Below are 11,041 nucleotides of genomic sequence, written 5' to 3' on the forward strand. Positions count from 1 at the left end.
CGAGTAGCAAACCCTATTTTGTGAGTTGGTAATAGGTTACCGACTCGCAAAATAGGGTTTGTACATGGGCCAGACCTATTTTGCTGTCGCAAATGGGCCTATTTCCCGTTTGCGACTGCAAAAACGGTCATACATCTGGTCATAGATGTTTCAATGAAATGCCAAGGCCTGGGCAGTTGTCTGGCTCTGTTGCTACTATGGAGGTCCAGTAGTCCAGAGCACCAAAAGGAAAAGGAACCTCAAAGGTCAGAGCTGGACTGAAGTGGATTTGAATTGTTTATTGGTCACTCATTCAGATAATATAAACTCACAATAAAGTTCCAAAGACCTGAGAGATTTTTTTCCTTCCACGATAAACTGTCAGGGATCTCTGTACGTTCATCACCTAAATGGTGCAGTAATCTCAAGGCTGCGAGACCCTATATTCCTTGCCGCACCAAACAGCATTCACTATGCTACAACTGGCGAATTCCTTCTAAGGTCAGGGCTCTTCCTCCCCACAAGTCACAACTGATAGATCAAGAGAAGGCCCTAAAATAATGCAGAAGATAATACAGTATAGCTTGAGCACCATTTAAACTTTGTATTCTACTGCGCTCCCTCCACAGGTGCTGGTCAGCCCCAGTATGATGCACAGGCTGGGGTTCAAGGAGGACTCGGCGTTGACCCATCAGCTGCCAAATATGGTAAAATACCATCAATGACTCAATAACTTTGCCAGTGCCTTCATCAATTATAATTTCTTTACAAACAATGTCTCCGCTAGAATAATCAATAACTTTCCCAGTGCCTTCATGAGTTACGTAACCTATAACTTCCCTAACAACTTCATCAACAACTATCAATAGCTTTTTTCAATGGTGGACTCAACAGCGCCTTTGTTGGCTTTATCACAACTTCTCTAATACCCTCAAGTAATGGTTCCAGTAAACTCTTCAGTGCTGTCTTCGACAAGTTTCTATAGCTTGCACGATCACTTTACTATCAACTACATTAATACTGTTGCAAACATTTCCCCAATAACACTCTATGATTTGGCATTGGTAAAGAGTAAACATAGCTGTCGCACAGTGATGTGCAGTACAGAACTGAAGGCAGAGCTACAAAGAGAGAGGGTTTCTAGGATGGGATGCTGGGTTCTAGAAAGGAAAGGTGAGCTTTTTGTCTGCTTTATTTATGCCTTCCTAATTTATTTTTTGTATAACAATAAATACCCTTTCCAATAACCTCAATAGCCCGAACAATAGATTATTCAGTTTATGAATACCGTCACTATATTCATTCCCCATAAATTCGCTATTAAGTTGTTTTCAATTACGATATCAAAAGCATCTACAATATCACTTTCTTTAACCTTGCCAATAAAATGACTCTCTAGCTTTACCACTATTCTCACCACTAACTTCATGACCTTTCCGTTACCATGTTAGAAGGTTCTTCAATAATGGCTTCAATAGAATTAACAGAATTGTCTATTCTAACTTTGCCATTGGTATTTTGTACTAGTAAATGCTATATTTAATAAATACATCAATGCATTATCCAAAATATGCTTCTCCTGCCTTTCTAATAGTGTCTAAATTTGTCATTTAAATCTCCTGTAGTTCCTCCATATTACTTTTTTAACAACCTATTTATTAACTTTACACATATTTTCGTAATTTTTTCTTCAAAATGTTTAGTAATTTCTATGGTAACTTTATTGGAAGTGTTTTTATTAATAACTTAGCAATTTCATATCCCCTGTTTTTTATTAATACATCCTAGAAGAACTAACACAAAAATCCCAAAGACTTCTTCATTATCTCCAATAATGCCACGAAAAAGCTCTGCAAATTCTTTGCTATTTTTCCAACATTGTTACTGATATTTCTTTGAATATCTTCTGAAAAATTGCATCCTACAACTGCATAACGACTATTTTCTCCAATATAGTAATCAAAACCTTCTACAATGACTTCATCAGTGTTTGCTCCAATGACTTCTCTAGTAAATTTTCCAGTCACTCATCGAAGAAGTGTATGATAGTCTAAGACCAGCCCACTCCCCTGTCATGGCAAAGGTCTTTCCATGGGTTCACTGTGAGTCCATTACTGACACTGACTCCTTCTTACTCCTACAGGTGCCGGACAGTTGCCCTATGGTGCACAAGCAGGAGTTCAGGGAGGACTTGATGTTGATCCAGCAGCTGGCAAATATGGTAAATGTACAAGATTCTATAATCTAATAGTATTATCCACATATCCATTTTGTCACTGCAGAGTACTTCCGTTGTGATACCATTGTCCCTGCTTAGGGTGTGGCCTCTGCAATCACTTGTTACATTGTTGTACTTTTTAAATAACTCCCTTATAACTTCCATGCCACTGCATCGTTCTTTCAGTGTAAAGGCCCAGACACTACATTTAGCGTTCCTCAATCTTTTTTATGATGTTTCCTTTGTTACGTCCTGCCAGTGAATGGTCCATCGGGAAACATCCTTTACCACGCAACTTTTACAAGGCAGTACCTTTACCACGCAGGTATTACAACGCAAGTCGTTACAACGACTTGCGCTGGGGGGGCGCTGTAGGATAGGGAATAGTTTAATTTACTATCCAAAACCTTCCCTACTATCCACGGGGACTGGAGTTGGAATAGTAAATTAAACTATTCCACTATCCAGCGCCCCCCAACGCAAGTCGTTGTAACGACTTGCGTTGTAAAACCTGCGTGGTAAAGGCATGCGTGGTAAAAGCATGCGTTGTAACAACATACATCCGGTCCATCTCATGCCTTCCCTTCTAACTTCTCAACCCATTTTCAATGCCATTCTGCTTTCTTTATCCCTTAGTCTTTGCATTTGCTCCCCACACTGTATCGTTGTTTCCATCCCCCAGGCCATTATATAATGTTACTTCTATATATAATATAACTTTTGCATCACTTCATGACGAGGGGGCTATTTTTATGAAAATATTGTCATCTTTTTTTATTCAGTTTTTTAAACCTGTAAAACAGTTCTGTCCTCAGTGAATTAAAAATTATGCGTTAAAAGAAATAATACAATGATCTGTCAAACTGCTATTGAAAGTCGCTCTATATTAAGCAAAGTATTTTTCCGATGTCACCCTCTGCGCATCAAGGCCCAGTTTCTTCGGTTACAGAGGGTGAAGTAGTATAGTCCAAGGTAGGCTGAGCCTAAAAGAAGAATAACAAATGTACACCTTTTATTCCCCAAAACTTCTGCCATAGAATAGCTTAGATCAGACTGGGCAAAATTGCAGATGGGAACAAAAAAATATAAATAACGGCAAGGGTGTGAATATGCCCAAATAAATGAGAAAGGAACCCTCTTCGAAAGGGCAGGATGAAAATTGTGTTGAAAAGAAGAGGAAGTCACTGATTTTGTCAATAAAAGTTGTGAGAATGCCTTTCCTCTGGTATCTACTCTGATGTTCTGTGTTCTGACTCACTGTTCCTTCAACGACATTGACTCTCGTTCTCCAGAAGAAGTTGGCCAGCACCTTGGAGCTAATGACAAATCTGGAAAGCATAGAAGATTTCCTGGTGTATTTTATTTTTGAGTGTATTAGGTTCAGGGCAATTGTCAGTTATTACTTTGTGATGCTCTACTTTGAGGTGCTTTACATCAGATACCTTTACGTCACGTCACTGTAAGCAAAGTGTAGCTATATATAACTCATACGATTACATTGCATTTGTTTTGTAATGTGTTTCCAAAAATACGGATTTTAAAACATAAAACACCTAAAAAATTTCTACATGCCCAGTTTGACCCCTCAAAATAAATGATCTGAACCCTCAAAAATAGAACAGTATGTCACACAACTAGCTCTGAAGGGCCCCCTAGTACCTCTAACCTCAACCCCTCCATGAGCCCTAAAACCACCTTACTAACACTATACTCAACCCATCCCTGAGCCCTAAAAACCTGTACTTCCCCAACCATCAATCCATCCATGAGCCTTAAAGCCCCTTACTACTCCCTTCCTCAATCCATCCCTGAGCCCTAAAACTCACTTACTACTGTACTCACTAACCTCATCCCTGAGCCCGAAAAAGCATTCCGACCCCTATACTCAATCCATTTCAGAGCCCCAAAAACCGCTTACAACTTTTATATTCAACTAATTGCTGAGCCCTAAAATCACTTACTACCCCTAAAGTTAATTCATTCCTAAACCCTAAAACCCATACTACCCCTATACTCAACCTATCCATGAGCCCTAAAAACAACTTAATACCGCTATACTCAACCCATCACTGAAGTCCAAACACTCAGTATTATACTTACCATCGCAAAGTAGTGACTCACAATGTAAAATAACGCAATTTAACAACAACTGATGTACAAGCTGCTTTGATATAAAGCATGTGGTAAAGGTACCATGATGTAATGACTGTGAAATCACAGTAGCATACTGTTCTGGGCATTGGAGAAAGGACCAAATGCTTGCATCAGGGCCATAGTAGGAAAAGGTGCCAAAAAGTGTCAGGAGTGGGGCGTAAACTGCAGATGTGGGAGGAGCTACTCAGTGATCCGGAGAAGGACCAGCCAGTCAAATGAGGGCAGGAACAACAACAATACATGCACGGACACTGCAAACTAGAGTGCTTTCAGATTGCTTCAGAAGTCAAATCTCCACCTCTCCCTCTATCTCTTACCCTCTGTTGTATTCCTTACCCTGTTTTGTGCCTCTTTGCCCCCTTCCCACCACTACTTCTCTTTTTTTGCAGCAGGTGCAGCTCAGCTTCCATATGGTGGTCAGCCTGTGATCCCCACTGGATTGGATGGTAAGTTGGCACCATCAGACTTTATTCTCTCTGTATACTGTCATAAGACATCAAAAGAAAAACATATACCAAAGAAATAACAAAAAATAGAGTTGAGTTCAAGGTTAACACTATGCTTACTTTTAGACTTGGTTTAATTTGTTTTTTATGGTTTGTATGCAAAATGACATTTTTAAAACTGTAGTTGTGGGCATTGTAATTATGATTGAAAGTATGGTTTTAGTATAATTATTTTTATACATTACATTTTAAGTACTGTGACCTCCAGACACCCCCTTTACCTCTCTCATTGTGTTTCTCCTTCTCACTTACACCCCCTTGTTTGTCCTTGATTTCAGGCACGCTTGGTAACATGGGGTATCTGAATGGCGACGCACAGCCTGCAGGACTGGCGCCTGGTGAGACATTGTGGGCACTGTGTATTCTGGAGCTAAACTAAGGGGGATCTCTCCTCTCTGAGCAATGTCTACAGCATTACTAACCCTTCTGCTGCCCAGGGGATGGGGGCCCCATCCCTCGCAGGCCTATGGGCATGCGGGTATCGCTACTAACAACCGCGCAACTCTGGACAGCTGGGTGATGACGCTGGGGATACACAGCGGTGACCAGGGGGAGGGCTTAACGCAGACACAGACTCTCCAATAGCAGAACTGGGTTCATGTGTCTTCTGAAGCAGGATTGGTGCAGCCCCTTTACCTTTAGTACCTTTGACCTGTCCTTCCTACCCCTTGTCTCTAGAGTCATGATGACAGAAGCAACCAAAGACCCCATTAAATTACATTCTGTTGTTTTCACTCATTTACCTCCACTTCCCCTCAGACGAATGTAGTAGGATGGGTGGGTTAGAATGCCAATGCTGTGATGTCATCGGGATCACAGAATGCAAGACCTCTCTTAAATTAACTATGGTAATTTGGTGAACAGATGTCCATAATAAGATGCGGGCTGAGCTCTTGCACAATGAAGGGGGGCAACCTGGAATGTATTTCAGTGCCCTGCACAGGACTCTGCTGAGGGGATGCCCCCACGTACGGAGGAAAACCAGAATATATTCCTTTGCCTCATAGAATCATTTTCCGTGGAGTTTACATGAGCACAGAAAGATTAAGAAAGCTGTAGTTCCGAGGTGGAAAGTGGAAGTGCGTCATCTAGACAGTTGAGTTCTGTTCTGGAGCGCGTGGAGTCAGAAGGACGTAAGCACGTAACGTAAGCATGTAGTCTCGAGACAGGCAAACAGAAAGGGGCTAGTTTGAAACACATGAGAACGGAAATTCTAAAAATGTCAGCACTGGGGGAAGGAAGGACAGGTAGAAATGATAGAAACATTGACCCACCTTAGAGCAAGAAAAGAGCTGCACATATTGTAATATATATGGGCTAGTTTGTTAAAAATCTCGAACTACTTGGCATTCTAAGTGGCTGGTTTATTGGTTTAATTTTTTGTTAAATTGTTATTACAAAACTTTTTACGGCCCTTCTCAAACCTCCTACGATGAGGGCATCGTGGACAGATGTATAGCTTTTTTAAATGTTGAGGAAGAGCTGTCCACTTTCAATACACAACTATTTTTAGTATTAGAGGGGAGACTTAGAAATATTGTTTTCACTTAGACCTATTAAGAATTCACAAAACAGTTGCACACTCTCCAGAGCAGCAGTGGAGACAAACAATGCAAATTAAGTCACAAATGCTTGAGGCACACATTGGAGGGTAATATTATTAAGAACATAAGCACCATAGTGGAGACCAGAAGGGTCTTTGTCATGAGGATACGGGGGAATTAGCAGATCAAATTGGTCTGGTATGCATCATCTGCTGCCATAGTCAATGTTTCTCTAATCCTATTCCCAATGTTCTTTAGCACCCTTTCCCAGAGCATCCAAGTAGTAACAAGTAATTCCCTTCCCCTTTTGAAGTGAGAAATGAGAGACCACTAAGGCTATGCTTGGGGGTGCTAATATTGTGAACATTCTCGGCTTCCCAGGAACTCTGGCTCCGTTGCAGGAGGTGCAGGGCCGACAGCCGCTCCTGGAGTATGCAGCTCAGTCCAAATCCATGAACACAAAATCCAGCAAAGGTATCAGGGTGGTGGGATGAGGGAGGTGGGGGAAGGGAACTGGAAGGGCAGAGGGGATGAAAAATTATTTGGCTTTTGCTCCATCCTGACTTTCACTCCAAGTCTGCAAAGCTGACTCAGCACAGTCAGCTTGCAGGGGATAGTTCTCTGCAAAAGGCTACCCACAGGAAGAACACACCGCCTCTTGGGCTCCCCACTATAGGGGTAGGCTTCACTGCACTCTGGTGAAAGAAAATTGGGATATCCTTACTGCGGGCTGGATCCTCAACATTAATTAGGTTTATTTTTGGTGTGGTTGAAGATCACTGGGGCTTGGTCCCTTTTCTTGAGAGCTTTGATTCTTGAATTATCTCTTACCTGCTTGCTTGCTGCTTCTCCGCCATAGCGGACAGACTCGGCATGTAATGCTTCAGCTTTCCTGTTGCTGGGCTTCTGCTTGCTTAAGACACTAAACAAGATGTGCAAGAGTCTCCTGACTTCTGTAAGTTTGGGAATGTAAAGTTGGAAGTTGGGACAACAATTGGCTTATGAGGTGAGATGCAGACATAGTGCCAATGGCTCTCCTTACAGGGAGATCATGGACCGGACCAACCATGTCCTGTCGGAATAGAATGGCACATCCCACTTTTTCCTCCTCTTTACAGGAGTGGAATATCCCTACATTGCTCCAAACAGGTGGAAACTGAGGGGCAGATTTACAAGCCCCTTAGGCCACCATTGTGTCACTTTTCCCATGTTTAAAATGATGCAAAAGTGGCGCAAGGGCCTTGTAAATAAGCCCCTGAGAGTTCTCACCTTATCCACATTTGACAGTTTTCATTTAGCTCCCAACCCTTTCTGAGAGATGCTGAGAAGCCCAACCCCTTCCATATAGGCTGGGTCATTCTCTGAGAGATCCTACTAGGAGGCACCGGAAGCCTCAATACTGAAAAATGCTGGAAGCCCCACCGAGGCCTCCTACTGTGTATTGCTATTGAGCACCTACTGGGCAAACAGGGGCATCCCCAGAGTGCCCTATACTGGAAGAGGTAGTGCCATGTCCACCGATCCTCTTCCTCCCCATAGAGCCTCATTCTCGTAGAGATAGACAACCCTTCTGGCCCGCACTCCTGACCACATTGACTTCTTTTCTAGCTGGATATGCGCAACTGGGAGCCGGACAAATGCCTAATCCATACGGTAGGTCGCCATTTTCTTTAATGCATTTGCATAGAGAGGAGGGAGGCAGGCGCTCTGTGGGTGTTCAGGGCGCGTGTAAAAGTGAGTGCGGTCAACTACACTAGCAAAGTGAGAATTTAGAAGACTACTATATACACGTTTCCTTTGGCCAGTAATATAGCCTAGTGGGCTAATGTGCCTACAGCAGTTGTCTTAGTGTAATCTGTAGGTCAGTGGTTAAAAATCCTCCTGGGCTGATTCAGCCATTCTTCCCTGTAAATAGGAATAAATTATAATCGTTGATTTTTAAATAAAGCATGCATTTTTTAGGGGTTGAGAGTTAATTCATATTCTGGAGCGGGCTTTACTAAACGTAAATATTATCATCGATATGGAAGTAAGAGATACAAATGATAAGTGACCCTGCTTGGTAGTATAACCTTGATAGGATACCAATGTCATTTGGTGTACAGGAACGAGTGAGGTTTCTGGAAATGCTGGTGCCTCTAAAATTCCAGGAGGCTGGGAGTAGGGTCAGTCACATGCCATGCAATGGTTAACAACAGCTAATAAACTAGGCCAAAGGGAGAGGCAGGGTAGGTATTACTCTACAGCTATGTCACAGTCTTTCTCCTACACTTCCAGGTAGTAAAGAATCCAAATACGGAATGAATGGCTACTTGGGAAATGGAGGTTATAGAGGTGAGTGACCCCGTGGGGAGGAGGGAGCTGGGTTGAGTAGTGTCTCAAAATGTGTATAGGGATTCACCGTCTGTTTACCTCTTGGGTTAGATGTGCTTAAGATATTGGCAGTTGAGTCCAGAGCATGTCTCTCTAGTATTGGGTGGGCACATGGAGGTGGCTCAGGGTTACAGATCTGTCACCTCTAGGATGGTGGACCTTCTCGGATTGACACAAATGTAGAACCTCTGAGCCCTAGATGTGGGTGGTCACCTGGGATTGGCACTGGCATAAAAAAACAGCACTCCTAGTTGTGGATGGGCTCAAATGGGTGAACAGCCAGCTGTAGCAACCACACCAACTTGTTTATCCTTTCCTGCAGGTGGATGCGCCAACGGTAAATGTTAACGGAAGATGCACAGAAGTACCAGAAGGCCAACCACAGACAATAACAGAATCTTAGCTCCGACCACAGACCTCTTGAGCTAGAACTCCTCATCTCTCTGTCTTTATCACTGTTTTTTATGTTGTGTTTGTAACCAATGTCCATATTTTTTTTTACTGTATTTTCATGTGGGGTAAGGGGGTGGTGGGAAGGGTCTGGGGAATGGAGAGGGGACAGCACAAGAGAGCACATGGCTGAAGCAATGAATGGGCTATTTCTCTTAGTAAATTACCTATTGTTAAACATTCAATATTAAATCTTGCAGGAAATATCCTTGAGTAAAGAATGACTAGTAGTGGTGCACGACTACCAGGCCAGGGTTGGGAAAAGAAGGCTTCTGGTAGGAAAGGACCAGGGCATAATGGAACTTCAAGTCTTCTAAGAACTTGACACAGTAAAGTGCTTTGGCTGAAGAAGGATATTGTGTGTGCAAAGTGTGGCACATGTAACGTATCTCAGGATAAGGAGGTCTTCATAGTGGGAGAAACTCTTTTGGGGGAGGGTAAAGGGGGGTGCCTGAGGTAGGGAAGCGCTGTACGTCATATTGCTTTTGACAAGTGGAAAACTGCCTGTGGAGAGGAATATGCCTCAGATGGAAAATGTGCCCCAGGTGGTGAAAGGGCCCTGAGAAAGGAAAGGACCTTATATTTCAAAAGAGATACTCAGGCAGGAAAGGCTCCTCTGGTGGTGTAAGTGTCACTTGCCTCATGTGATGAAAGGTCCCTGGGTAGGGGAAGGGCCTCATGTTCGAAAAGTGTATTGGGTGGGGAAAGTTAACTGATGAGAAAGAGCCTAGCCAGAGAAGATGCCTCTGGTGCCACCATGTGGTGTACTCTCAAACAAGCGTTGGTGTTTAAAAATAAGTGGTGTGGCCGAGCATTGGCAACCACCGGCGCAAATTAAGCTCTTGAGAATAAAGTTTTCTCTGTTCCCCATTATTAATCTTGCACCCGTGTCGCACCTTGTGTTGGTAACATGCCTAGTGCGGAAAATTCCAAGAAGTGATGTCAGCCATGGTACCAGAGGTTATATGCTGAATGCCAGTGACCGTGGAAGACGAGAACATGCTTCTGGTACCAAACACAAGCTCTGAAATATGAGACCATCAAGCTAATTTAAAGACACCCGCAGGAACCTAACTTTGGCCCCGGTGTGTAACATTCTGGTAATCAACTTGAGTGACTTGTGTCACCGGAGGACCTCTCTGAAACATGTTTGTAATGTCTGTAAGACCAGAAGGAATGCCAGTGTGATCATCTGTCATCTAGGCTGACCTCAACCACATCAATAAAAACCTAAAACAAAAACTTCAATGTCATCAGTTATGTCTGTGTGTACCGCAGCGAATGCTTCTGCGCATGTATATGAGCATTAAAGAATTGTCATGTACGCGTGCAGAAACCTGATGTTGCCTCAGTTTTGCGGCAGGGAGGGGGCCTTCTTTAATTGTATAGTAGCACTGAGGAGACTTCCTGTATATAGAACCAACGTGAAGACCTCACGGATAACTAACTTTGCATTGCTAAGAGCTCATCTATATGTTCATATGAGCAATATGGAGGCAATCTAAATACACATATGCTCACACAAACACGTGATCACTTAGTTGACTACTATTGCAAGTAGATGTGAGGAAATCTCAGGTGTATACAGATGCTTCAATATTGGCCCCCAGTAACAAAAACAGCTGTGCTTCACACAAAGGGGCTGGTCCGACAAAATTGCCAGGGCTGCTTTGGGTTCCAAGTCTGGCCCTGGTCAATGTCTGGCACAAGTGCAGATGGCAGTCAGTCTATTTCAACCTCTTGCTAATGATTCTGCCTGACAAGGTGCTATGGGGTGTAGGAGCAGAGATCCTGCTGCAAGATATGCAGCCTTTTCT

The 11,041-nt window shown here is 43.0% G+C and overlaps 1 protein-coding gene across 1 annotated transcript in view; it reads left to right on the forward strand.

Annotated features, from left to right (window-relative positions):
• The window catches only part of GREP1 (glycine rich extracellular protein 1), a 96,668-nt gene extending 86,202 nt beyond the window's left edge, over nucleotides 1–10,466 (forward strand). Inside the window, exons 27-33 of the mRNA XM_078653218.1 lie at nucleotides 609–686; nucleotides 2,123–2,200; nucleotides 4,741–4,797; nucleotides 5,136–5,195; nucleotides 8,010–8,054; nucleotides 8,679–8,735; nucleotides 9,097–10,466. Of these exons, the coding sequence (XP_078509344.1) occupies nucleotides 609–686; nucleotides 2,123–2,200; nucleotides 4,741–4,797; nucleotides 5,136–5,195; nucleotides 8,010–8,054; nucleotides 8,679–8,735; nucleotides 9,097–9,122 (401 nt within the window). The 3' untranslated portion in view covers nucleotides 9,123–10,466. The remainder of the gene's footprint in view (nucleotides 1–608; nucleotides 687–2,122; nucleotides 2,201–4,740; nucleotides 4,798–5,135; nucleotides 5,196–8,009; nucleotides 8,055–8,678; nucleotides 8,736–9,096) is intronic.
• Nucleotides 10,467–11,041: the final 575 nt, after the last annotated feature.

Source organism: Lissotriton helveticus, chromosome 7 (assembly GCF_964261635.1).
Source record: "Lissotriton helveticus chromosome 7, aLisHel1.1, whole genome shotgun sequence".
Classification (NCBI taxonomy): Eukaryota; Metazoa; Chordata; class Amphibia; order Caudata; family Salamandridae; genus Lissotriton; species Lissotriton helveticus.